Source organism: Labrus bergylta, chromosome 13 (genome assembly GCF_963930695.1).
Source record: "Labrus bergylta chromosome 13, fLabBer1.1, whole genome shotgun sequence".
NCBI classification, from domain to species: Eukaryota; Metazoa; Chordata; class Actinopteri; order Labriformes; family Labridae; genus Labrus; species Labrus bergylta.
In genome coordinates, this window is record NC_089207.1 from 12,871,012 (window position 1) to 12,898,083 (window position 27,072).

Genomic DNA, 27,072 nt, shown 5'->3' on the forward strand with positions numbered 1-27,072 from the left:
CTTTCCTCATATGATGCTATTCTGTAATCACATTCTGCAAAAATATGAAGATTATTTACCAAATGATGTCTTGTCCCCCAAAAAATAACTTCTGACAGAATAAAAATAATCATTGATTGCATTGGAAATCCATGGAAACAATCCACACTTCTATCAATAAGCATGGTTGTTGGCTTTTACAAGTTTTGTTTTATGTCAGTTTAGGAAATTCTTTGATAGAGGCTATCACATGAGGACAAAGGGAAATCAAACTTGACCAAACCGTTTTGCTGATATGCAAATCAAACTAATTTAGATGACAAAGGCTTCCCCAGATCTGCACATTCTGCATTTCGATATAAACCACAACACTGCTGCAGCTGGGTGGGAGGCAAGCGACACCAACAACAATGGGGAAGGTAAGGAGCAAATGCTGTTTTTCGAAAGGTTTTCAAGATCTCCAGAGCCAGCTGTTCAAGAGTACACTTCAGTGTTTGAAAGATAGTTTACCAGGGTTTGTCTCTGCTTCCTTCCATTCAGATCACATTCTTCGAGGACAAGAGTTTCCAGGGGCGGTGCTATGAGTGCAGCACTGACTGCCCTGACTTGCGATCGTACTTCAGCCACTGCAACTCCATCAAGGTGGAGAGTGGCTGCTGGGTTTTGTACGAGCATCCAAACTACGCTGGCAACCAGTACGTCCTGAGCCCCGGGGAGTACCCTGATCAGAAGCAGTGGATGGGATTCAATGATAGCATCAAGTCATGTCGCTCCATCAAAAATGTAAGCTAGAAAGAAAGACATTATTAAGTAATGATTGCCTCGCTCATGTAGGAATATTGTTGATGCACCAGTTTCCTGTAACTGGGGACAACGTACTACACAGAGGTATCAACTCGTTTTCAATAGAAGAAAGTCAAACTGGGTAGTTTATTATAAAAATATGGGTTATATCACGATTTCTCATCATTTCTGGGTTTGTCTGGGTGTTTCCAGCTCCAGTAAAATACCAGCGAGTACACCAACCAAGCAGTAATCAGTCAAAGGCCAACAGAGAAAAAGGAGAGATAAAAGGCTCATGATTTGGCAGCAGGGTGCTTTATGTCCATGCCCATTCACATCAAATGTTGAAGGACGCCAGGACAACAGCCAAGAAGCGTATTAGTGGAGGTGATGAGGAGAAGCGTGGGGAATAAGTCAAATGTGGCAGATACTAAATACTAACACTTGTCATCTTTTATTTCCTTATTCTTTCAAGGTGTACGGAAAGTCCTGGAAGATCAAATTCTACGAAAAGCAGGACTTCGGAGGTAAAGCTGCAGAGTGCGTCGATGATTGCCCATCAGTGTACGAGACCCTCAAGTTCCGGGAGTTTAACTCCTGCGTGGTGACCGATGGAGCATGGGTTCTGTACGAGCAGCCCAACTACCACGGACACCAGTACTTCCTGGAGCGTGGAGAGTACCACAGCTACACAGACTGGGGCGCCACCTCCCCGGCTGTGGGATCCTTCCGGAGGATCAGAGAGTTCTAGACCATCCGGGGTTCTGCAGACCCTCAAGGAGTCCACGGCTATTGAAGGCCAGCAAAGTCAGCAGAACCCGGAACCTTAGGGCACAAGTTCTAGAACAAGATTCTGAAATCCCCGGAATTCCAAATTAATTTAAAAGCCAACAGTTCATGAGTTCAGATGTAAGTGAAGTCATGGACTGTTGAGAAAGTTCCAGAAACCTTTTACGGAACTCAACATTCCAGAACGCTAAGATCCAGAGAACCATTCAGCCTTCCCTCAGCCCCATTTTGGCCTCATCCCCTCTTCTTATAATCCCGAGTGTTGTTCTCAAAATGAATAAAAGCATTTTTTCCCCCTATCAGTGTTGTCTTATTTGACTGATATTACAACAACAACAGTGTTCTTTTCCATTAGAACACTTAACAGTCTGTTGGAGTCCAACAGAAAAGGTCTTCAAACCTTGTGACTTCTTACAACACACCAACCTGAGATTTCTGACCATCAGCAGCAGGAACATCATTATGGAATGGGAGAGCAAGATAACTGATGAGACGTATTTAAAATGTTTTACATCATATAGCTATGGCCATATCAACACATTGTCAGTTAGTGAACCACAAAGATTAAGGGACAGGTCTACATTTGGCACAGAATTGGACTATAGACTCCCCATTGTTTACATAACATTCAAAAGACATTTTTATGTTTAAGGCTATTATTCCTGCACAACATCAATTTGTCTTTATCTGTACCAATAGACAGATATTCACTAGCAAGGATCAAGTCACAATCATAGGCCTTTTTTAAATATTTAATGAAAGACTGGTGTTATGGATGTTGAGACAGATGTACGTACATTGAGATGTCAGGGATGTAGGAAGAGGATGTCGTCCTATAGGATGGTCTAAAGGCTGGGCAGAGGGCGACTCGGGAAGAGGTTGTTGTCTCAGGCATTATTCTGCCCCGAGCTCATCTTGGCCATGACTATACTAACACTCAGGAGAGGAATACACCAAGTTAAAAATGAAGGGATGAGGAAGGCAGGGTGGGTCAAAGAACAGAGACAGAATAGTGTGATGTCTTCTGATCTGGTTTAGGCGTGGTCCTGCCCCGAACCTTAGTTAATATATTAACATCATATGTTAAAAACTGAACCAACAATGAACCAACAATTAATAAAATGAATCAACATAATTATTTATTACTTAATCATTGAACATGAAAACACATCTGACAATGAGCCTCAAAGATGTCCGCCCAGATTCAGATTTTTTCAAACTGTCTTACTTCCAGTTCAAAACCATTGCATGAAGTTACTATTTGTGCAAAACAAATACTAATGCTATGGTCAATGGACTTGAGATTGTAGAGCGTTTTTTTGTCTTCTCACTTCTCAAAGCGCTTTTACACTGCAGGACACCCCTACACATTCACACACTGATGGTAGAGGCTGCCATGTATAGTGACCATCACGCTCGCCAATGAGCAGCGGGAGCAACTTGGAGTTAAGTGTCTTGCCCAAGGACACATTGGACATGTGGCTGCAGGAGCCGGGGATTGAACCCCCGACCATCCAGTTGAGAGACAACTCACTCTATCACTGAACCACAGCCTAGCAAGGCGCTACACCGGGGCTAGGGGGCGCTATAGCCCAATCACAAATCTGCGTAGCACCAGTTAAGCCCCCTCAGGTATTTTGGTAGTTTTGTTTTCTTTAAAAATAAACTGTAAAAACAGGACCCCATCATAGCTCCCCCTTAGCACTGGAAGAAAAACAGCCACCGTGTCTTATATCTACTATTTAAAATTGTTAAAACTTTTTGAATGGGGTTGCCAAACCAGGACACTGACTTATGCAGGGGTGGTTCATCTATATTGTACGCTTTCCCCCTTTATATCTATAGGAATCATATTTACTTTAAATTCTGAAATCAGAGTATCTAAAAGACTGAAAAATAAAAGTCACAATTTAAAGTACTAACAAAAGAAAATCTGCCACATTCAAATGCACAGAAAGCGTCTTGCTGCCCGCAACACAGCCCAAAAAAGTTTGTTCTAACATAGTCCCACCTCTGAAGAGGCAAACAACCAATCATTGATAAGGATTGTGCCTTGGCCACTGGGTAAACTATTCATATTTGGGGGGCCTGGCCACCCCTAAGCCACCCCTCGGATCCACCCCTGCTCATGCACATTATAAGTGAAAAGACCTTCTTGACAGTGAATTTCCAAGAAACATAAGTCACAATGTCATACTTGCAGGTCTAGAAAATGTTCACTGTTTGAAGTAATTATTCCTGCACAACAGACACGTTCAGTTTTCCTCACCAGTCAAAAGACAATGCTGCAATGAATCACATGCATTTTTGTTTACACAATAATTTCATACTCAGTGATTTTACATGAAAATATTGCCTTAACCTTGATGCTTTCTCTTCAGGTCCTTGTTTTAGGACCTTTCACTGTCTAACTCCCTGCAGGCCATGTGTCAACTAACTTTACATGCACAACAGAAAAACATATCGTATGTATATGTGACACTCAAATTCAAGGTTAGTGATCTTAAATTGCATTCAGTAAATTATCGGCCTCATGAATCTTGCCATCAACACAAAACTTGAAACCAAATGGTTGTCCTATTGAGAATGGTTGCTCACGCTCACCTTCCTGTCCACTCATCAACATCAACATTAATCCATGATGTATGATTGTATAAAATTAATTGTTATGATGATCTGTGTCCTTTTTCAGCCATACTTAGTTTTTGTGAACGGTCAGATGTGCGAGTCGCTTTAAATGTTGCAGCCAAAAGGAATTGTGGGGCGGCATATCTCCTCTCCTTTCAAGATGGTCCAGTGTACCCTATGCTAAAGGAGGTTATAAAGGAAGCATTGACGCACCTTTCATTAGCTTTTAGAGAATTGGAACAGCTCTTATCATGGCCGCCACTTAAATGCTTCGGGGTCATTTCACTCAGTTAGGAACCTTCCTAAGCAAAAAAGACAATTCGAATACACCCAGGGATTATATTAAAGGACAATCATGGGGTAACGAGAAACAGGTGGGCACAATCAGGACAGGTAGACACAAGGCAGGAAAATATGAGGAGCAGGATCTGAAAGACAGAGACAAGGGTAAGTACAAAATAAAACAGGAAATGTCAATAACACTCAAATAAATGAAGAGAAACAAAACATGAACTTAGGTAACTTTTTTGGTTGAGTCAGCTTCAAGAAGTTGAATCCAACCAGAACCTTCTAATGAGAAGCCAGTTGTTAGCAGTGTCAGCAGTCTGAAGTCTAATATAAAAGTGCATAAACAAAACGTATTTATCGCAGGGTTTTTGGATGGAGCAGTGGTTTAGGTACACTTGGCACTGCTAAACAACCATTGTGTGTGGAACGGCAATTCAGTGAGTAAGAACAATGGGCAGAGTCTAGATGAAATTCGAATTGTAATAATGGTTGTACACACTGCTAAGCATGCATTTGATAGTATTGTCTCTGCCATCTATAAAGAGTAGTGTGTTTGTTATTGAATCTAGTACATTAAGCACTACAGATGGAGAAGGTGAGAATATGAACCAGAGATAAAACATTTAGTGCAACAGACATGGATGCTATTTGTTTGTATCTTTCCTTTTCTAGATCGTGTTCTTCGAGGACCGGGACTTCAAAGGAAAGTCCTATGACTGCAAAGGGGACTCAGCCGACCTGCACGGCTACATCCGCCGATGCAACTCGGTCAAAGTAGAAGGTGGCTGGTGGGTTCTGTATGAGCGAAACAATTACACGGGCTACCAGTACATCGTTGGACCAGGGGAGTACAATGATTACCGCCACTGGATGGGCTTCAATGATTGTGTCCGATCCTGTAGGATCATCAAAAGTGTAAGTCACCAAACAAGCGTGAACATGAAAACATGCACACTCTGTCTTGTTAATGTTTGACTTGTTTCTTCTGCTGTTTTGGTTTCAGGCCATAGGGCCATACAAACTGAAGATATTTGACCGGCCAAACTTCGGAGGACAATCCTTCGATCTGACAGAAAACGTGAAGTCTGTCCATGAGAAATGGCCCCGACAAGAAGTGCAGTCCTGCAAGGTCCTAGGGGGCTCCTGGGTTTTCTTTGAGCACCCTAACTTCTGTGGTCGCCAGTTCCTGCTGGAGAAAGGGGATTACCCACACTACTCAGAGTGGGGCGCTCTGAAAGCAATCGTGGGCTCCATCAGAAGAATTTTGCAGCTGTAAAAGTTCCATGTAATGTAGATCATTGCAATAAACCTCTTTGATGCTGTTTGTCTTTGCCTGTTTGAAGTTTCATTCAGTTTGCTCGTACTATAGAATAAAAATAAATGTACAGTAATTCATAATTTTTTGTGGCAACACATTAAGGAGAGTAGGGATTGTCTGGCACAACTTCAACAACTACCAAGGTGCATAAAGAGTGAAAGGCTTGAAGAGGTCTAACAGCTCCAGCAGCACAGTATGAAGATTAACTTTATTACCAAATTAGACCGATGCGTTTTGGTTGTGGCCGTCATCAGGGGAAATTTGGGAAAGGATTGTGGCGACACATCACCAAAATATGTTCCCAGGATTAAAGGGATGTACGTCTAGTTGGTAGTTCAGGTAAAACAACCTGGGGAACAGGTTGCCTGGTGGCAGTGGCGATTCTAGCGTCTGTTTGGGTCCAAGACAAAAATCAATTAGGGGCCTTCCAACCAGCGTTCATCACCATCAATTCTGCCAGTATCCCAACGCTTAATCCCGGTCTCTCCTGTTTATTTTTTCTTATTATTATTTTATTCCTCTTCATCTTTCTCTGCTGAATTTCAGCAATAATGCATGCAACACTTAACTGGGCAACGGAAGTGAGTGCTATGAGATGGGGCCCCCTTTGGGAGGTTTTCTAATGTCATTGCAAAATTTGCACATTTTAGGATGCTGCTTTGGTTTTAGTTTGTGAGACATCAGGGGCCCCCTTCTGGTCTAGATCCCCAAGCAGTTGCTTGCCTTGCCTGTATACAAGCAGTTCCTATGCCTGGTGGCTGGTGTGTGCACCCATGTGCGGAGGCTGTGGTCCTCTGGGCTGGTGGCCCAGGTTCGGGTCTGGCCTTTGGTTACTTTACAGCATTGGATTAGATTGGAAAATCTTTATTGTCCCCGAAGGACAATTAGGTTTGCAACAAGGTCCATACAGGCAACACACATCCTAAAAACAGCCCAAAGACATAAATACATAGAAACATTACTACCATGGATATCATCATGATGGACGTGAGGGAGATAAGGGACACAAAGACCATCAGTCCAAAGTAAAAGTTTACAGGCAACAACTACCTCAGGTATCTGTTAGATTTGGCCCTCCTAACGTGAGTGACCCTCCTCCCTGTCAGCAGAAGTATAAACTCTGCATTTAGAGAGGGTTTGAGGGTCTTCCAGGATGGCCTGTGCCTTCTGATTGGCTCTTACTTGAAAAATATGGCCAAGGTCATTCAGGTTAACATCGACAATATTTTAGCAAAGATTAACAATATTTCCCAGCCTGTTTTTGTTAGTGATGCCAAGGTTACCAAACCAGTAATCCCAACTCCCTCTGGTTCCCAACTCTTGCTCTCCCCCATTTCTGGCTCTGTCCACTGTCCTGTTTCAAGGTAGGGGCGAGAGAGCCCAATAGTTAAAAAATGTTTGATATTAACAGCAACAGTGGTTAAATATTTTATGGGGACAAAATACTTACTTTTCTTTTAACATCCCAATAGTTGACCTCATCTACCGTGTTGCAATAGAAAATGGACACTGCGAAAGCAAATTCTAAAATGTTATTAGTATCAACAACAAATGTTTTGTTTGACCATATCCCATATCTTATTTATGTTGTCAAGCCAGGATCCAGCCTGCCTCCTGGTTATAAATTATCTCAATCCTACTCAAGAGTTTGAGCAACACAAACTGGAGGTCCAAACAAAATCCAAACAAAATGATCCAAACAAAATCATGATTGGATTACTTAATGATATCCATTTCATAATGCTTTTTCACTTTTAAACAACAGAAACGTTAGTATAAATCCTGAATCTGATCGTAAACAATGGATTGAATAAAAGAGGTGAAACCTGGTCCACATACAGCAGCAGTGGTAGAGGTTAGAGGGTTGAGAATACCTTCATACCCAGATTTGTCATGTTAGACTTTAAAGCTAAGTAAGGTGAGCCAACAAAGCAATCTTGGAGTCGACACCATCTGAAGCAATACCAAAGACCAACGTTTTATTTGTATTTAGCTGAAGAAAGTATGCGGTCCATTCCTTAATGACTGTACTGCCAAAAACATCAGGCTTAAAAGATACATACATCATAATATCATCAGCATATAGTGAAATAAGATAACCTAAGGGATGCATAAGCTGAGTGACTGCCATAATCAAATATCTGTGATCATATTTGATATCTTCAACATGAGGTCAACAATGCATGAGGGACCAGAAACTTGTCGATCAAACAAGATCAGCATTTCCCCATTTATCAGCAAAGGCACAAACTATGCTAATACAAAACAAAGTTTACAAATAAGCCATAGAGCTCAGACGCTGGTAGTTTGAGTCGTCAGTTTCGTCAACATAGTGGGAGAGTAACTGTGTATGTATGGGTGAGCATGTACAAAATCCAGTTAGCAACGTTAGCAACAGCCCTAGTTTGGTTGGCTGAGGAGGCGTTCATCTGTATTTTTCAACTCCGAAACTCATGAATTGTCGAATTGTTTACACAGTAATGTAAGGCTTTCTCTGGACAGTTCCATAATTCTACTCCATAAACTGAAACACATCTTTGTTTTACTTAACCTTTAAATGATATATGAATGATGAATCATGCTATTCAATGGAGGTTAACCCATTCAGAAACTAATAAACAGTTGGTCAGAGAGCGGTCAGCTGACTCAGGTGTGGATGTAGAGAGAGGTGGAGCATGACGCCTTGCATGATGCCCTGAATGCACCTGTCTCCTACCACACTGATGGTAAAACCTGCACCACAGCTCCATGTGGCCACAAGCCAACGTCAGCCGTCAGCCTCACTTTCAGCTGCAGAGGAGACAGTTTAATTGGATCAAAAAAAATCATTTCTGGAAGCATGCAGATCAAAAGGTAAGCGGCTGCAGGCATGAGTAAACACTGTTTAAAGCCTGTTTTTTTTTTTTAAACAATTGCAGCATCAGCCTTTGTGCAGGTATAACTGCTGAGGCAATTAAAATGACAATGATGGACCTGGCACAGTGCACTTCAGTGTGACCACATACACTGTATATATACATCTGGACCAGGCCTGCAGGCAATATTGTGTATGTGAAAGGTGGGATTAACAGGCAGTTATCAAACATTAGTGTGAGACCCTAACATGGAGCGTGTGGGAAAGGTAGGAAGACTGTTAGTCTAAATGATTTGATTTAGAAATATAAAACACTTTGCATAAGAACAACTTTACCCTCTACCTCGATCAGGAATCAAAAGGTTGTCTTCATTTCTTGAGTTCTAACCCTTCTTTAAGTCATGCTAATTCACTGCTCCTCACTTAGACCTGGGTTATGTTGGATGCAGTGCAGTTTTGATACCATCCCTTAACAGTATTTTTTATCAATATGTGATATATGTTGTTTGAAATAACCTGTGACTGTCCATTTTCCTCTTCTAGATTGTGTTTTATGAAGACAAAAACTTCCAGGGTCGCCTTTACGAGTGCAGCAGTGACTGTCCTGAACTGACCACCCACTTCAGCCGCTGTAACTCCATCCGTGTAGAGAGCGGGGCCTGGGTTATCTTCGAGAGGCCGAACTACCTGGGCTACCAGTACATCCTGACCAGAGGAGAGTACCCAGACTTCCAGCGCTGGAATGGCTACAATGACAGCATCAGATCCTGCAGGCTGATACGACATGTAAGTTCAATCAGAAAACAGAAGAGGAGTCCTCAGAGGTTTTTTACAGCATGCTCTGGAAAATATAAATGTTGTACATCATCATGTGCACTTGAAAATGCATGCAGTTGTATCATTTTCCCCAGCAGCATGCCTAGCATCAGTGTTAAAACCTTGTCTCCAGATTTGCAAAAGAACTAACATTTTGAGGGAATCAGAGCGCTGCTGGATTAACTCAACAGAATGAGGAAAAGCTAAGTAAATTCAAGCATTTCAAGCATCACAATATTCACTTGAACTACTCTAACAATAGTTAACCATTTTATGGTTATGCTAAGGAATCAGCATGTGGTTAATAACTTGGAGATTGTACCTTCATGAGCACTCTCATTTTCCAAAATCCAGTCATTTGCAGGAACAGATTTCAAGATGGCAGAAACACAGTAATGAGTTTGAAACCAGTTTTGTGAATGATATGTTGATGCCCAGATGCAGACTCATGGTGCAAACCTTGGTCTCGTTGGTTAAGGATTGTGTCATCAGCATATCGAGTTATCAGAGTTTCTGGTTTGTAGATTTGCCCTTTTGGCTACTCTCAAGACATTAATCTGAACAGAAAAGATTTCCAAAGCTTTGATTCTTCCTCCTTTTTTAATTTGAAGGTTTAATCTTTGGGATTGTATGCCTTACTCAGAGCAGTCAGTCGGAGACAGGCGAGGGGGGGGGGGGGGGGTGACATTGAAAGGAACCATAGGTTGGACTTGAATCCAGGCCATCCGGAGGACATTGGAGCCCCCATTATGTCTGCCAGTGCCCCAATGCACTATACCTGTTTATTTTTTAACTCCTAGACACTTAAATCCTCTTCATGTTCCTTTAGTGACTTTCATTGACAAACTTTAATTTTCACAGTAATAATGCATACAATTCTAAGCATGGCAATGAGAGTGAGTGCTGTCAGACGGGGCAACCTTGAGGAGATTTCCTACTGTCATTGCAAAATTTGCACATTTTGAGCTCCTGTTTAAAATTTGTCAGTCCTTTGGGGCCCCTTACTAGTCTGGGGCCCCAAGCAGTTGACTGCCTTGCCTGTTGACAAGCAGCACCTCTGACAAAGGGACCACACTCATGATATCTGATGGGATTTCTGCGAGGACAAGCAGGAGGCACACCGGGACCAGGTGCTCCTCATTCTGCTGGCTACCTGTCCCCAGGTCTGTAAAGTGTAAATGCAGAGGGGGCTTCACAAAAGGGGGACATATCTAGGTAAACATGCCAGTTAAAGAGCCTGTTTCAACAGTATGAAACCTCAAAGTAAAGGATATAAACTTTATTGTAAATGCACGCAGTGTTATGCAGAGTTGCAATCAATACAATACAATACAATAATTTATTCCACTGCTTTGTGGATTAACTAAACCCCTGATATTTGTCTTGCAGGTTTCTGGCACGTTCGCAATTCGTATCTTTGAGCGTCCTGACTTTGCAGGTCAGATGTTGGAGTTCACCGAGGATCTGAGCTCCCTGCCCGACCACTGGCACTTCAGCGAGGTGCACTCTGCTCAGGTGAAGGACGGCGCCTGGGTCTTCTACGAGCTTCCAAACTTCCGTGGCCGGCAATACCTGCTGGAGAGAGGAGAGTATCGCCGCTTCACCGAGTGGGCCGCCATGAACCCCAACGTGGGCTCCCTCCGCCGCGTCCGCAGCTTCTAGACGGTCCCCCTTTAGTGTGTTTTTAACATAAGTGTTGTTTGGAGGTTTAATAAAACAGATGGTGCTCATATGTTCATCCTTACATGTTCTGGTTTTGTATTTGATTAATGTGATTCAGAAGAAATGTTGTGCAAGTTAATAAGTGAAGATGATCTGAATCCCTCCCAGTGAGCCATTTCCATTCAGCTGCTTTAAAATAATGTAAGAATGAGTCTTTGCTGAGGAAATGCTCAGATTTAAAAGCTGTATAAATGAATAAAGCTGCACCAACCACAGAGATGAGCTATGCTGTCGACTGAAATTGGTTTTGTTCTGCACACCAGCTGACGACATTTAAAGAAATGATATTATATCAATATTTCTATATTTGAAAGAAAGTCATCACAATAAAGTTTCCTTAAAGGTCCAATCAGTGAGATGTGTAGTGAGTGAAATGATAAAGGCAACTTACAATATGATCAGACATTAAGGAAACATGCTATGTTGAAGTGCTGGCTTCTCTGACAACAATGCAGCAGCCAGTATGTCGTCCTTCTAACTTCAGATTCTGGTCCTGAATGGTCTGGATTTGTTTGGACCAGAGAAGGAAGGCGGTTTTAAGGCACCCCCACACGGCCGTTTTGGACGCCCCTCGGTTTGCCAGATATGAGAGCAGTTATCAGGTCAAACCAACAGGTGTTGCAGCAATGGAAGCGGGCAAGAGAAGTGGTTCAGATAGAAGTGATTGTACCCGACCTAAAAAGCCTCTGCATGTTTCTAATAAGCTCCACGAGCAGAAACGTGCTCAAACTAGGATCAATATTGGAGATGCTTTTGAAAAATGGAGAGAGTTTAGAACGCAGAAAGGTTTACAGACCGATGCAGAGCTGGCTAAACACTGAAGCTTCAGTGTCCACCACATGGCAACCTGCTTGAGCATGGACTCAAGAGAGGAGGGGGTGGGGGGAGACAGCTCTCTACAATGTTTAGAATTTGGACTGCAGTACCCATTTTAAACACTAGGGGTCAGAGTTACATACTGCTCCTTTAAAATGTGTGTTTTCATTATTTGCAAAACTTATTTCTGTACGTTTGTTCTGGTTCAATGATCAGCGCTTGCAAAGGTAACAATTCTTCAAGAAGCTCTGATCGGTTGTTAATTGTTGAAATTGTAGTTTATGAAACCAATGAATGAATGAATACTAGGCTGTCTAAGGCTTCTAACTGATCCTTCACAGTGGCAGTAAATACATTTTTAGAGCATTGCAATGATAATGTAAAGAGACACAACATAGAATCAGAGTGAGAATCATATTTAGTGCATATTCATATTTGTCCTGGACAGACGATGCACACAATAAAGAGTGAAACAAGGAAAAATAAAGAAGAAATCATCTGAAGCTTTATTTTTATTAAATGCTGAAAGTAGGAAAACATTTTCAAACCCTCTGGAAGTGTGACAACAATGCAGAAATAGTAAGCAGTAGGTAAGTAGCAGTAGTAATATACTGCATTTTCTTGCGCAAGATCGATATCAGAATTTATTTTTAAGGATATTGTTAAAAAAATCCATGAAATATGTTTTTACTTATTGGCGCCAAACCTTCATGATTTGAAAATGAGCAACAATTAAATACATCCAACTTTGCATCTCCAAGCATATTTCAATGTTTCACAATGTAGTGAAATAAAAGAAACACCCTCATGTCTCAATATGATGATATTCATTGATCCCTACCTCCATGTTTACAAGAAAGGAAGAAGAAGATATGCAGCGTGTGGTTTCTGTTTCTGTATGGCTCATTTGCACAAACATGCACTATTTAGTCCTTTTTGTGGGTGCACAAACATCATGCAGCATTGGAAATAAAAGCTGTAAACATGAATTTGAAGTTTCATGCACACTCTGTATGTTTGTCCTCCTCTGCCCGCTCTTCCATTCCGTGCGTTTCCGTCTCCCGTGCAGCTGAGCGTCGGTGCAGACAGTCCTCTGACACCGAGCCCACAGAGGTCACAGAGCTCAGCTAAACCTGCAGACAAAGAGCTGCAGCCTGCTGATGACTCAGTGGGATTTGCTGGTAAGAGCCGGGAGCGTGCCAGCTGCTGTTAGTGCTGACGGCCGGCTCACTGGAACAACACTGTGACCCGCCCCCCCAACACTCCCAATAACACAAAGAGATTCCAGCCAGCACGTTCCACCAGCTGGAGTTATTCACCCCTAAAGCCTCTTTGTTTACTGCAGCCTATGATGCTTTGGAGCGAGACAGGAGAGAGAATGTGAGGTTATTTCAGAGCAGGTAACGCATCACATCGAGCCAGTGTGCACCCTCTTGTGGACGATGATAGGAACTGCAGTCAGAATGGTTTGGCGCCTCTCTCTGGGTGTTAATCATGATTTAAACCTGACCCTGTAGTGTTAACAGTTCTCATATTGCTACAGCCGACACATCAGGCATTGACCAGCAACCCAGACTAAAAATCATTAGAGGACTTGCTGAATCCCACCAGTCAACATTTAATGGAAAGTCCTCGTAAAAGTGTTAAAGCTGCTGTATAAAAAAAGTATCCTATATTTTAGCAGGAAGGACTTACTGGATGTCCTGCAGCAATACAAGTCAAAACAGACCAAATGTAAACACATAAACACACTTACCAATATGGCAACTACACACTCATACACACACTCAGACGTGGGTCCATTTCAATGTTTTTATCTACAATCCAACTCAAAGTTTATTGGTTCATGGCTGTTTGTAATGTTTAGTCTTCCAGTCTTTCTGTTTCTGTCTGTGATTTATGATTATTTGCATTAACAGAACCTTGTGTTTCACTTCAGGAGGTCGAGTCTTTAAACATTTGAGCTGCAGGACGTCTTCCCTCTGAGCCCCTAGTTTCCTCATACTCAGTTATTTATAACTCGTGTGGATATGATTAGTCTCGGAGGCGGAGGGGAACGATGTTAATCCCGGGACAAGAATGTTGTTTCTGGCTGCTGGAGTTACCTTGTATGGGAACGAAAGGATGGATGGAGGGACGGGAGAGAAGAGATGGGAACATGCAGACAAAACAGATGAGCACAAACAGAATAAAACAAATAAAACAGAATATACTGCAGGGTTAAAAATAGAACAGAAACCAGCAGCAACCAGTCAAGTTGAGGTTTACATCCGTTAGAATTCCCCACAAAAGGATGGTGTGACTGTGGCAGGGAGTTAAAGGACAGATTACCCTTAAATAAATCAGTTCCAGAAGTAGCTCTACATGAAACTACAGGAGAGCAGAGCAATCATATTCAGGAGTGACATAACGACAGACCGTGCTGCAGCCCGATGAGATACATTTGCTCTCGGCCTCTTGTCACCACCAGGAGACGTCCTGCAGAGAGGTCGTGTCCCTGTGATGTGGCTCCATGCCCGCATCTCCTCACAGCCTCCTTCACACACCTGTCACTCAAACACACACTCACACACACACACACACACACACACACACACACACACACACACACACACACACACACACATACATACACACACACAGCATGCACCTACGCTCACACCTCTCACAGCATGCACCTGGCCCTAAAACAGACCCACTTGGACCTGAAGTCGCTGCAGGTAAAGCACAGCTTCATGCATATGGCACGAGTCTATCCTTTTATTGCATGTGCGTTTGTTTCTGTTTGTTATTGTCACTCTGGAGTAAGGCTATGGACGGCCTTAAAGGAGCAGAATCTAGAAGTCAATGCAATGTTTACCTGGGACCCAGTGAAGCTATAATAATATAATACAAAATGTCAAGATTTAAAAACGTCAGGAGACCCCACATGGGGTCTGGACCCGCAGTTTGTGAAAGCGTGCTTTAATAAGAGGACTTTAGATCATTATTTATCCATGTGTCACAGCCCAGACTCAGTGAGTCAGACAAACAGGGAGACCACACAGTTATTTAAACAATCATTTATTGAAAACTAAGAAAAAACATCCGAATAAAAGAATGTGCAGTCTGTAGGTCAGTGGTGACTGTGTGTGTGGTGATGTGGAGAGAAAAAAAAAGACAACCAACCAAAGTTGGTGATGACGAAAGCGAGAGAGAGACTGAGAAGCCATCTTAAATATCAAGTCTCAGTCTGCCCAGGTGCATGACTTCAAATTAACTGGCTCCGCCCATTTCTACCTGAAGGCAACCTTCAGGTAGAGAGGTAGAGATAGAGAGGTAGAGTGGGGAGAGATACGAGGAAGAGCACTGAGCGGTCATCACACATTCCAAATCATGTTATTTTCATAACAACCTAAAGGTAGGAGTTTCACTGGAGACCACCAGGGGGCAGGATTGTACACAGTGTTAAACAAGGCTGAGTTTATAAAACCAGATCAGCTCGACATGCTGACTGAAGTGCACCATGAAGGATCTGCATCACTTACAGCAGCCGTCCGGATCTCTCCATACTTCTTTTATCTTCCAATCAGAACATCGGAGGAGAGCAGAATAAATGTTTTAGCTTGGTGTGAGTGACTTCAGATCAGAGTCTGAGAGGAGATTGTTTTGGTGCAGATGTCGTAAATTAAACACGAGAAGAGATAAATGTAAGACCCACAGTGAGAAGTCAATCAGTAAGGAGAAACAGCCTGAGACGCTTCACACTCCTGTCTCCACATTCACACTGAATATGAATCTTTGCAGGCGCCCGTGTTTTGCATTCGATCCTTCTGCTGCTCAACGTCGCTGCATAACACACCTTTGTGCTAAAGGTTTACAGGGGAGCCTCATGTGACGTCAAGCCGGGGAGAAGGGGGGGAAAAAAGACACAGCATTGCCATGGAAACCCATCTCTCTCAGTTTCTCTATGATCTCTGATCCGTCGTGGATGAGAACATGAGGGCTGGATTATTGCACAGACATGCAGCAGCAAAGAGAAGCTCCTTGTGTTGGAGGAGGAGACAACCATCCTGTCGGGTCAAAATATGAGAGAAAAAAGCAGGATGAGAGATGTTAAAATGTTCCTCTCTATGTTTATATTTAAAGACAAACTGCTGAATGAACAGCTTTGATTGTCTGGTGGAAGGATAACATGAACTCAGAGGTTTAAGCAGCACCTACAGAGATGTGTTGCTGTTCATTTGATCAGTCTGTGCGTGCATTACGAATTTAAAACTTGTCAGTTTGGATCTCATGCTGCCTCTCATTGCAAGAATTCAGATCATGGTTACAAGATGGAACGTCGGGCCAAAGATTTGCATCAAGGTTTAAACATTGAGGTGCAGCGTCCAAGCTCGGCATGCTGGACAAAAACTGTTGCAATTGGTATCAAAAATGTGGGACATGCAAAAGAATATAACAAAGAATATCAGCATTTTCCTCAGACAAATTACAAAATTACAATAAAAAATCTCCATGCATGTTAAATTACAAAATACTGACTCTGCTCAATGACACATGAAGTGAAATGGTCCATGCTATTTAAAAAAAGTCTGCAAACACGCAGCTTTGTAACTCATGCATGATGATGATAAAGCCTCTTGGAACCACAGCCAACGTTTCCAGGCTTCCGTTGCAGCCTGCAGTTATCGATAAAGGACTGAACTTCACTTCTCTAGTTTGTCTTTGTTTACAGTCCGACGAGCAACTTCAGGAGCAAGAGTGGAGCCGGAGTCGAGAGATGACACCTCAACGCGCTTTGTGACTGCACTGGTTTACAGATATCTGTTTACAGAGATTCATGTAGGATCATTATGAGGATTATTAGATGGTTTTAAGTCAGTGGTTTCCAAACTTCTTCTGCCGAGCCTCCCTTTCTGGCAGATGAAAATACTTTAACGCCCCCACCTCTCACCAGACACATCAACAAATATCGACACTTCACTCACGATCAGGCGAGCTCTTTGCTAATAGATTCCTTTGTAAGGATCAGGCTTTACCGTAACAAACTGTACTGATCCATAGCGGACCGCTTGGTGGAAACGAGGCTTTAATGGCTGCTAGAAGGACAGAATGGAGACTTCAGTGTGACAACAAACTGAAAAAACGAACGAGCCCATTTTTAAAGAGGAAGCAGATAAAAGTGAAACTGTGACATGAAACTTCCAGATTTGTGACGTCTGCTGTGGATTCATGTTCAGTCTTACATTGACCTCCAGGTCCTTGCACTAAATTTACCATGCAATCCTCGCAGTGAAAAACAATGTGCATTGTTTTGTTGTGAGAAGAAAAGTGCTTTAGATGATGGATGGATGGATGTGTTCCAGAGGTGTGTATCATAGATCTGAAAGGCCAAACTATATGGATGGTGTGTAAGTTGAGAGGGCTTCAGTTGTGAAACACGGCTATCCTGTCAATGGTGCATTATTTGCATAAAGACTAATAATGAGGTGTGAAATAAGCAGCCAGCCTTTATAGTGAAACTACTCTGTGGAAAAATCTCATCTGGTCCAAACATACAGTCGTTTTCTCCGGGGACGTTCCTCTCTGTCTTCTCCACAGCAGTGCAGTGCACATGTTGTCCTCTTCACTCACGTGGAATTGTTATTGTGTGTGTGTCTGTGTGTGTGTGTGACGCTCTAAGATCGTTTGCATTGGTGACGTTAACCTCCTCATTTCATTTGCATTGAAAAGGAAACACCCCCGATACCCTGCTCTCTGAATTCCTCTGTGAATCGGATGAAATGCAGTGAATCTTACAGCTGTTTTAAGGTTAGCAGACTAAGATGGAAGTGGAGATTGTTCTTTTGTGGAACTGATGCATGCACAAATCATCTTTGCAACATAGTCCCCTCAGATTGATGCAGTGTCGAAACATCTTGTTTTTTATGATGCTGCTATATTGACTCTGAGATTAGCAGGAAGCTAACACAGCTGCTTAGACTTGCACAGTGTTTGCACACAGCATGTAAAAAGCGACACCCTGCCGTGCAATAACAGACCTTGTGATGAAGGTGTCTGCCCTTGAGCAGCGTGTAACCTCTTGTCATCCTTACATAAAGCTATCATTTTTTACATGAACTTTCTCTCGTATTTCTTCTCCCTGAATGTGGATGGAGGTTTTGATTTACGGACGTGGTTGTGTTGTGTTTGCTGCAGAGCCGTGAGGCGCTAACGCTCTCCAGACTTGTTCAAGGAAAAAAACCCACAGATGGCTTTAATTGTACAGCAGCTCGATGAAGCATGCTTGCCAAACCAAACAGTGCTTTATGACTGAGGAGGGGAGGGCGAGGGGGACTGCAAAGTGTCCAACACACACTGACACACGCGCACACACACACACACACACACACACACACACACACACACACACACACACACACACACACACACACACACACACAGAGGTCTGGCTGTCGCTGGGTTTCTGAGTGTTTACTTGCCGTATGAGGGGGGATCCTGGGAGGCGGCTATTTTTAGCTCTGGTTTCATCATTCCTCTCTCTCTGCTCTGCGTGCAGCTGCAGACTGGAGCTGCATCCCAATGAGGAGACAAGCGGATGGCAGTAAAACACCTTCTGTTTGCTTCAGAGAAAAAAGGCTCCATCAGCTCGGTCGATAAAACCGACTTGGGTTTAAATCTTGACAAAGAGCCGTGTGTTTTAAAAATGAAGAAGGAGCCTATTTACATGTTACAGGTTTTTCATTGAGAGTAGCATGAGTGTATTCTGATGTCACTGGAACAGGTATCCCTAATTAACCAAATGTTTAACTCCTAAATGATGGTTTTTATTACACACATCAGAAGCTCAGTACATGATTTAAAAAAATGTTAGTGCATCCCTAGCACGAGGGGATATTTCACAGATGTTCTCCTCTCCTCTCTCTGATTATGCAGAATAAATAAAATGTGAAAATAAGGGTGCATCACTCACAAGAACATCATGTGCCTGAGGGAATTATTCAGATTTCAGCCGCTCTAATGTGAACTTACTGGAGGCAGGTGTAAAGAAAAAGAGACTCTCTGTGGTGATGCTCTGCAGCAGAAGAAGTTCAACATTTACAAGTTTGTTTTTAGTGCTCTAGTGTTGATGTAGCCTCAAAATAAACTGGATGTTTTAATGTTGTCTGACTTCCTGTCCTGCTCGATCTGCTCTGTAAAAACCAAAAGGTGCTAAAAGCGTGTTAGCTTTAAGGTGCACGCTCCTGCAGCAGATATGTCAAACTATCGAACATCGTCTGTCTCGAAGTCTCTCCGGCATGAACAGAGGATTCTTCAGTTGAAGCCTTGATAAGAGCTCTGGATAAAATGTAAGTGTTGCATTGTGAGTTCTGTTTGCAGAATGTCACTCCACAGTTACAGCATGCTGTGAAATAAGAAGGAAGTTTTAAATTTTCATGATTCACAGGCTGCTGCACCTGATTCTGACCTGACCCGGCGGTGAACTGATCCCAGTCTCAGTCTGAGTGGAATTTTAACTGTCGTGTGCTGCTGGAGTATTGATGAAGTGGGACACTGTTTCCCAACCCAACTCAACCCAACGCACCCATATTTTAGAACTCTTCTCTTAGAAGGATGCAGCCCATAAATTGGGACACAGCTTTTCGATAAGTTATGTCTCCGTGTCGCCTACTACAGACTACTGTCAAACGCAGTATTCAGCATGTACTGCACACTGACAGTAGTCTGTAGTCTGACATCCAGCCGGGGTTATTCTGCAGTACACCAGACCCGGCTAAGCTGGTTTCTGGTCTTGGAATGAGGAAGTAAACAACATCCCAGCTGACACTACAGCGTAGCGTCCACTTACAGTCTGAAAAAAGCTGACGAGAGATTCATTTAGATCTTCATGATTTAGAGAATCGACAAAGATAACTGGTGGTATCTTTGAGTGGTCTGATTGAGATTATTTCCTCTGTTACGATTGGACAATACTGTCTGTCATTTGCATTGTGGGAAACAGAACATCCTGGATAAGTATGATATCTGTGTATTTTTATCAAACTGTTGATCTCACATTTGTTCAAAGTCTGCATTTTGGACCAAATCAGAACACACTAGTAGTTTAGTAGGCGTTTTAGAAAACCGCCTCTCTGTCTCTTTGTTTGTGTGGGCGTGGTCGTGGTCGTCTTTCCTGGTTCCCATGGCTCCCAGCGCTCCTCATCCTACACACCTGTCTACAATCAGCTTATCATCCACCCCCGGTCAGAACAACTGCCGCCCATCAATCAATCAGCCTGTACCTACCAGAGATCTCTTTCCCAAGGGAGACCTGGCCGTGCATGAAGACAATGAAAGAATCCATGTGATAGGATACTCAGAACTTTTGTCATCTTGTATCTGCTGAGTCGTGCAGAGCCCAAATGTTAGACCCAGGATGTGACGGAGACGGTGGACAATCCTCAGGAAATGAGGCTTGACCCAGCAGACCTCTCCTTCCATGACCGTCTCTCCTCTTGAATGTGTTTATATTTTTCTGCTCGCTGCAGCTTTCTGTTTGAGGGAATATTGTCATGGAGACAAAACAAGCTCTTAAAGGACTCGTAGGTTCCCAAAGCAAGGTCTATTGATAGCCCTCGTGGTGGAGTTGAAAAGGGACATATCTGGGATAAACTGGTGTGTTTTCCTTTCTTCAACCTTTCATCTCACCCCCCCCCCCCCCCCTTTACGTAACTCCAGGCGGCCCCGCTCCTCTCAAACCACACCAGATTGCTATTACATACTGCTCACTGCTTCTATTCTGGGAAAGATAAACTGAGTTTTGCTCCGCAGCAGCACAGTGCGCTTTGTTTAGAGAGCCCTGTTGCGTCACATTAACTGAGATCCAGTGACAGCGTGCTGCGTCGGAGCTGAGGAGGCCCTACAAAGTGGCAGATAAATGACCAGTCATCAAAAGTGAGGAGAAGCAGCTCGTTCCATCATGTGAGAAAAAGTTTCTTTATGTGAGGAACGCTCTTGACTAATGTCTGCAAGGTTCAACAGATGTTGCTCTTGAAAAATAAAATAAAATGGTGCTATTAAGGTCGTCCCTCTCCGCTTAACAAGCTGATTTTATTTCACAGGTTTTTTTTATCCAGACTGACCTTCCCCTCTTCACAGAATATCATTTTGCTTTCATTCAGTTTTAATCTGTAAAATGACATCTTCCGCTTCAACATAAAGCCTCAGAAGGTATACAAATGTTTACTAGAGCAACTGAAAACTGCATTCTTCCTGTTTGCCAGCAGAGGGCGACTCTCGTTGTTTTGCCTCTAATCCATTTTTCCAACATATTGTATATGGTCGCCCGTATGCTGACGCAGCCCCCCTGGGTGCTCCTAACTGTTTTTTTCCACCAGAGGATCTCAAGTGTTTTTGGGTGGCCGCGCTTAGGGTGAACTGTCTCTTCGTGATCAGGCCCTCAGACTTCCCATACTTTTTCAGACCGTTCTTCCCTTTTTCCACAGCTGAGCTGAACATCCAGGTTCTGCTTCCTGTTGTGTCTCAGAGATCTATGAGGAGCTCTCTTGTTGTTTGAACGGATGTAAAACTGATTTACTGAGTGTAATGATGTGCTCCGTCAGAGAGAATGAGTCTGAAGAAGCAGAGAGAGTGTTCTGTGTTTATAAACGTCTACAGGAGGACGGCTTTTTAATGCCGTTCAGACCCGTTTAAACACTGACCTGGTGAGTGTTAATGAAGGATCAACAGACATGAGACGTGGAGCCACCGGTCTTAAACAATATGAGACACGTATACTCCACACAGATTGATGTTGTGTTTCTTTGAGGAGATGAAGGGTCCGCTCAGCCTCTCAGCTGCTGCCGTCGCTCGAACATGACTCAGAGAGTGAGGAGCTGAAGAGGAGAACATCGTGACTGAGCTGAGCTGGGTGTCTGCAGGGAGAAAAAAGGTCAGAGCGTCGATGGTCGTCAGCGTCATAGGAGGGGAAAGACGACCTCCTGCAGGGACAGTAACAACCACTGGAAGGTTAGCCTTCATGTCTTTTAGTAAGTGTGATACGGTTTATTGCAAAGGCCCTAAAAAATACACTAGATGATGTGTTTCCTGTGGTTGCAAAACTTCTCGCCGTCGACATCAGCAAACAGAAAACACAACGTTAGCAGGTTTCTACCATAGCCTGAACAAAACATGGACTGCATCTCAGTGACGTCATCCTGGTTAGTGAAGAGGTGTTATGATGCCAAACACTGATCAGTCCAGTTACAGACAGAGGTGAGCTGAGCCTCGATGCTAAATTCTACCAGATGCGTGGTCGGTCGGTCTACGCTGCATCACCGCGGTAGAGCTGATAAGTACAGTGAGGTACAATCAATGTTTCTGCTTCCACTGGCTCTGCTGCGTTTCACCTCCGTCCCACAGAGCACGGCACATCGATTTACCACAGAGCAGATCGAGCAGTTCAGGAAATCCAAAAACCAAAACAACATTAAAGCATCCCATTTGTGGGGTGCTGGTGGCACAGTGGTTAGTGTGCGCGCCCCATGAATGGAGGCTCTGGTCCTCCAAGCGGGCGGCCCATGTTCAAATCCCTGCCTGTGGCTCCTCTCTTGCATGTCATTCCCCACTCTCTCTCTCTCACTCGCCCTGATTTCTGACTATCCACTGTCCTATCTCTTTATTAAAGGCCCAAAAAGGCCAAAAATAAACAAACCATCTGGTTTATTTTCAGAATAAAACAATCCGTTTCGACTGTTGGGAACAATTACCTTTATCGCACGCTGTCAAGAGTGAGTCTCTAATTACCACAGGAATTAATAGTTTGTCTCTGGACTCCTGCTGTGCGGCGGTACTACAGATGATGATCTCTGTGTCGTACTTTATTTAAATGACTCTAGAGTGAAACTAACCCCGATCGTCGGGAGGGGCAAATCGGGCCCAAAATTGGGGATACAATCGTCTAGTGTGTGGCCAGCTTAAGTTTTTGTTTGCCCTCTGCCTTTTTGTTTAAAATAGATATTTTAGTTTTTCTGCAATTGGGTCCACCTCTTCCAACAAGTACCGTGACAGTATGGACAATACATGAGTGAACGACTGCACTTCCTGTCTGAGTGTGAACACAGGCTGCACTGTTATGAACCCTGATATGCACAGTTCATTATGATGATGGGGTGCAATAAGGAGAGGGTTTGTAGTGCATCTCATTGGTCAGGATTTTTGTGTGTGATGATTTTCAATTAAAGTTTCAACCCAAGCGATCAATTTCTGCTAAAATCCTTTTGAAAATAAAACCTTACCATACCATCAAGCTTCTGGTGACAGCTTTAAAGAATACCCCTCACATGTTATTTGAGATGTGACGTATCGGTCTAAATGAAATGCTAAGCCTCATCAGAGCGCCTTCACAGCAGCAGGAGTGGATACAGTCATTCATTCTCTGTATTTCTCTCCCAGGCAGCGGGGGAAAGGTTGCACAAAAGCAGCGTTTTAATTAAAAACTGCTGAGACACAGCGATGGCGGAGGAAGACTTGGCAGACGCTGACACGTCTTCCCGTTCCTATGGCGTGCAGTCAGAACACACGCTATGGTGCTGCTAATACGCTGAAGGAAAAACCAATAACAGGAAGCTCATTATTACCTTTACAGGGAGTCGACATCTTCTACAAGACCTTGTCACATCTGTTGCTCCTGTGAGTTTATTTCACTCACTTCCACAGTATTTACAGGACTTTAAAAACACTGCAAGGTGTGCAGGACAGACGCTTCATGAAGTGGAACATATGAAATCCCTAAAGGCTGAATGAGACCGCCTCACTCTCTAACGGCTAATTTCTATAAAGTCTGTGCACACTGCGTTCTGTCAGCGCCACTGTTTTGCTCCACTGGGTCCGTTGCTCCAGTCTCGGTCAAATCTGGACGTATGGTCACCTTATTCTATCACACTTTCATTTCTTCTATGGATTCATTCTGTTTCTGTCTTTCTGTCCGTTCGGGTTGAGCTTCCCTTCTCATACAGACGATGTAACTCCTCTCATGTGAAACCTGAGCGCTGCACTTTACCGGACACAGAAAAAGCTTCAGTCAGGGTAACATGATTGTTCAAAGTGCTGCTCGTTCTTACAGCAGCATTATCATCCACTTGAACTGAGGCACTTATGGTTCTCTCACATCACCCTGCAAATACTCAAAATTACATTAAATGTCCCTGAATCACAAAAGGATTGCACCACTTTTATAGCCTTTTAAACTGCACAAAGTTATATATAAAAAAAAAGACACCACAAATATTTAGAAGAAAACAACAGGAAATCACATCCTGATAAAACGTACAAACTCATGACACAGCTGTCATAAGAGACACAGGGAGTTACACTAATCTGTGACTCTGCATCCGACCGCTTTCTAACTTCTGATGAGTCTGAAAACTTGATGAGACGTTTGCAGGATCTTCAATAAAGACTGAACTCTTCATCAGCTGAAGTCAAGCTGAGAGGAAACCTGCTGACTGTGTGAAATATTCAGAGGTTTAATTTTAGAAATATCTAACTTATTCAGGACAGATTTAGAGGGATGGTTAATTCAACATGTAATGATGAATTGATAATTCCTTACTAAGTCTATTCAAATTTAATGGTTTATAAATAATATTGGGAGAATCATGAATTCATACAGACAGGATTAATAATGGATATGAAAGTCCCTGATTATATTTTTAATCTTACGAAGAGAGCAGCAGAAGAAGCAGAAAAATGAAATTTCAGTTAAAACTGAGACATGTTGAGCAGAACCTACAAACATGTCAGATATCTGGTCGACTGAGACGAAAGTAGACACAACATGTTTCAAATGATCTGGAGACAGACACAGAGATTGTTCCTTAAAGGTGGAGTCAGCAGCCTGTTCCTTCAAAATAAAATACAGACATCTCCTAAAGTAAAGCTGCTCCATCGTCCCTTGTGGGCCTCCCTACATGTGTGTTGGTGACTGTGTCTGCAGAGACCCTGTCCTTCGACTGGATTTTACTGTTCTGGTTTGTTCTGGTTGAACAGCAAAGAAGAGAAAATATAATCACAGTGAGGAGAAACACCAAGCGGATAAAGCTCGTTCTGAAATGAGGGTGAACCTTGTGTTGGCTTTTACCTGTGGACGTGGAGTTGCTCTGCAGCTTGTGATAGCTTGCAGTGTAGCTACAAACAGTAAACGTACACACTACGTCCTGCAGGGGGCGGGGCTTCTGGGGGCGATGGGCCCAGTTTGAATGTTTACATATTGCAATGAAAATGTTACAGACTAAACAACCTGATTTCCAGCGGGATAGTGAAGTCTCTGTAAACGGACATGTGGACGGAGTGTAGAGACAGCAGCAGACTGCAGAGTGACACAGAAGTCACGGCTCTTAGATGGAAATGTCACAGAGACCTTAGTGCTCACAACAATTTGACATTCAAATCAGTCGTTGCCATTTTTCATATGGATCCCCTGTGACAAGTCCCGGCACCCACAACCATCCACAAAAATCCGCAGACACGCACAATTACACCAGACGCACACAAACGGCCTAACTGAAGCATGAAACGGACATTTTACACAAATTAGAACAAGTGTTATGGTTTGTTTCCGCTGGGACATGAAATTACTTTGATACTTTTACCTAAATATTCACTGAGACCACAGATGTTCATGAGCTATGGCTCAAAGGAAAACACAAAGTCATCATAACAGCTTCAACACAACAACAGACATCCTTACTGAGTGTTTGAACTTTAACCTCTCTCTCTCTCTCTCTCTCTCTGTGATATTAACGAATGAGTTATGATGATGCAGAGAACGAGAGACAGACAGAAGTCCAGACAGACGCAAACAGAGCGCTGCATGTCCTGTCCTGACATTTCCGTAAAGCCTGCACTTACGTCCAGCTTTCGTCTCATCTCTCCGCTCGCTCAGAGTGCAGCCGTGCCCACACCTCCTGAATCAGGGTGATGGGACAGAGAGGGTGAGAGTGTAGCCTGTGTGTGTGTTTGTGTGTGTGTGTGTGTGTGTGTGTGTGCATCATGATTCATAGATGATCTGGCAACTTTGGTTTCTTCAGACGAACATAAAAAACGCACAGATCCGTGTGTGTGGATAGTTTATAACAGGGTTGAAGAGCTGGGAGGGGGAAACAGGAGGTACAATTAAAACACAATAGCAAACAAATTTAGTTAGAAACACAATCAAGAGTATTTGTTTAACCCACAGAATTTGGAGAAAAAATCTGGTGAAATTTATAGCAAGACATTTTCTGACAACATCACCTTCTGAAATTTTTAAATCTCATCGTTAATAACAACTTGTAAACCTTTTGTATGATCAGACCCTGACGACATGTTTTTTAGTCTGTAGCATTTTTCGTTTCAGCTTGTAAACACATTTGCTGACTCTGCCTTTGAGTGTCCCGTTTTTGTGCTGGTGCATGTAAACATCATATTTGGATGTAAGAAACCTGAAAAGAAAACCGCATCCTGTGGCATGCATAAGCCTTACCCCGGTTTCTGACAGCTGACGACTACCTGCTCAGGCACCGCCTCAGCAAAGTGACATACCAGCAAAACAAACATGGCGGCGGCAACAAGAGCGTCATACTTGCTGTTGCTCTCACATTGCGTGTTCGTTCCAAAAAATTGCACGTTTGGTTGGTGGGCGTTTTGCGGGTGATCTACTCAGAAAATTTGCGTGAAAGACACCAGGTGCAAACCTTGTGGAGGCGGAACTATTTAAGTTAGGTTTTTGCGTGTTCTCGTGTTTACGTCACGGATAGTTTGGACAGAAAGCAGGACGACTGCAAGTGTGAAATAGGTATTAGTGGGAGAGGCAAATAAACGCAAAATATTTTCGAGTTATAGCAGATAAATCTGAGTATTACAGAAAGAAAATTTGGCTTATAAGAAAACCTCAGCATTAAACAGGGCCTCTGTTTTCTTCCCTCCACCTTATGAATGAATTGTCATACATTGCGCAGGAGTCCTCTGTGGCACGGGCGCACAGGAGCGACGCTTGAGTCATTGTTGCGCACCAGACAGCTGGCCAGCGCTGTGTCTGATCGGACATAAAATGCCCTGGCAAGAGGTATCGAAGACG

At 43.1% G+C, this 27,072-nt stretch overlaps 3 protein-coding genes across 4 annotated transcripts; all 3 read left to right on the top strand.

Moving 5' to 3' along the window:
• Positions 1-389: 389 nt before the first annotated feature.
• LOC109986976 (gamma-crystallin M2-like) lies at positions 390-1,838 on the top strand. Its single transcript, XM_020637863.2, has 3 exons — positions 390-398; positions 520-762; positions 1,238-1,838. Exons 1-3 carry the CDS (start codon positions 390-392, stop codon positions 1,511-1,513), a joined length of 528 nt encoding a protein of 175 aa, XP_020493519.1. The 3' UTR covers positions 1,514-1,838.
• Positions 1,839-5,053: 3,215 nt separating this feature from the next.
• LOC109986944 (gamma-crystallin S-1) lies at positions 5,054-5,783 on the top strand. The gene is made up of 3 exons (XM_020637822.2): positions 5,054-5,062; positions 5,140-5,382; positions 5,471-5,783. The coding sequence occupies exons 1-3, from the start codon at positions 5,054-5,056 to the stop codon at positions 5,741-5,743; spliced, it is 525 nt and encodes a 174-aa protein (XP_020493478.1). The 3' UTR covers positions 5,744-5,783.
• A 2,720-nt stretch (positions 5,784-8,503) lies between these two features.
• Positions 8,504-11,519, top strand: LOC109986974 (gamma-crystallin B). Of its 2 annotated transcripts, none has more exons than XM_065962232.1 (3): positions 8,504-8,638; positions 9,183-9,425; positions 10,845-11,519. In XM_065962232.1, the coding sequence occupies exons 1-3, from the start codon at positions 8,534-8,536 to the stop codon at positions 11,115-11,117; spliced, it is 621 nt and encodes a 206-aa protein (XP_065818304.1). In that variant the 5' UTR covers positions 8,504-8,533; the 3' UTR covers positions 11,118-11,519. The 2 variants fall into 2 exon arrangements, with proteins under 2 accessions (XP_065818304.1, XP_020493517.1); XM_020637861.3 differs by lacking the exon at positions 8,504-8,638 and adding an exon at positions 8,799-8,906.
• The last annotated feature ends 15,553 nt before the right edge of the window (positions 11,520-27,072 follow it).

Bases quoted from the DNA above. Each gene is read 5' to 3' on its own strand.
- LOC109986976 (XM_020637863.2), top strand. The intron at 763-1,237 runs GTAAGCTAGAAA...TATTCTTTCAAG, and splicing joins CATGTCGCTCCATCAAAAAT to GTGTACGGAAAGTCCTGGAA.
- LOC109986944 (XM_020637822.2), top strand. The intron at 5,383-5,470 runs GTAAGTCACCAA...TTTTGGTTTCAG, and splicing joins CCTGTAGGATCATCAAAAGT to GCCATAGGGCCATACAAACT.
- LOC109986974 (XM_065962232.1), top strand. From the start codon at position 8,534: ATGTGGCCACAAGCCAACGTCAGCCGTCAGCCTCACTTTCAGCTGCAG. The intron at 8,639-9,182 runs GTAAGCGGCTGC...TTCCTCTTCTAG, and splicing joins GGAAGCATGCAGATCAAAAG to ATTGTGTTTTATGAAGACAA. The intron at 9,426-10,844 runs GTAAGTTCAATC...TTTGTCTTGCAG, and splicing joins CCTGCAGGCTGATACGACAT to GTTTCTGGCACGTTCGCAAT.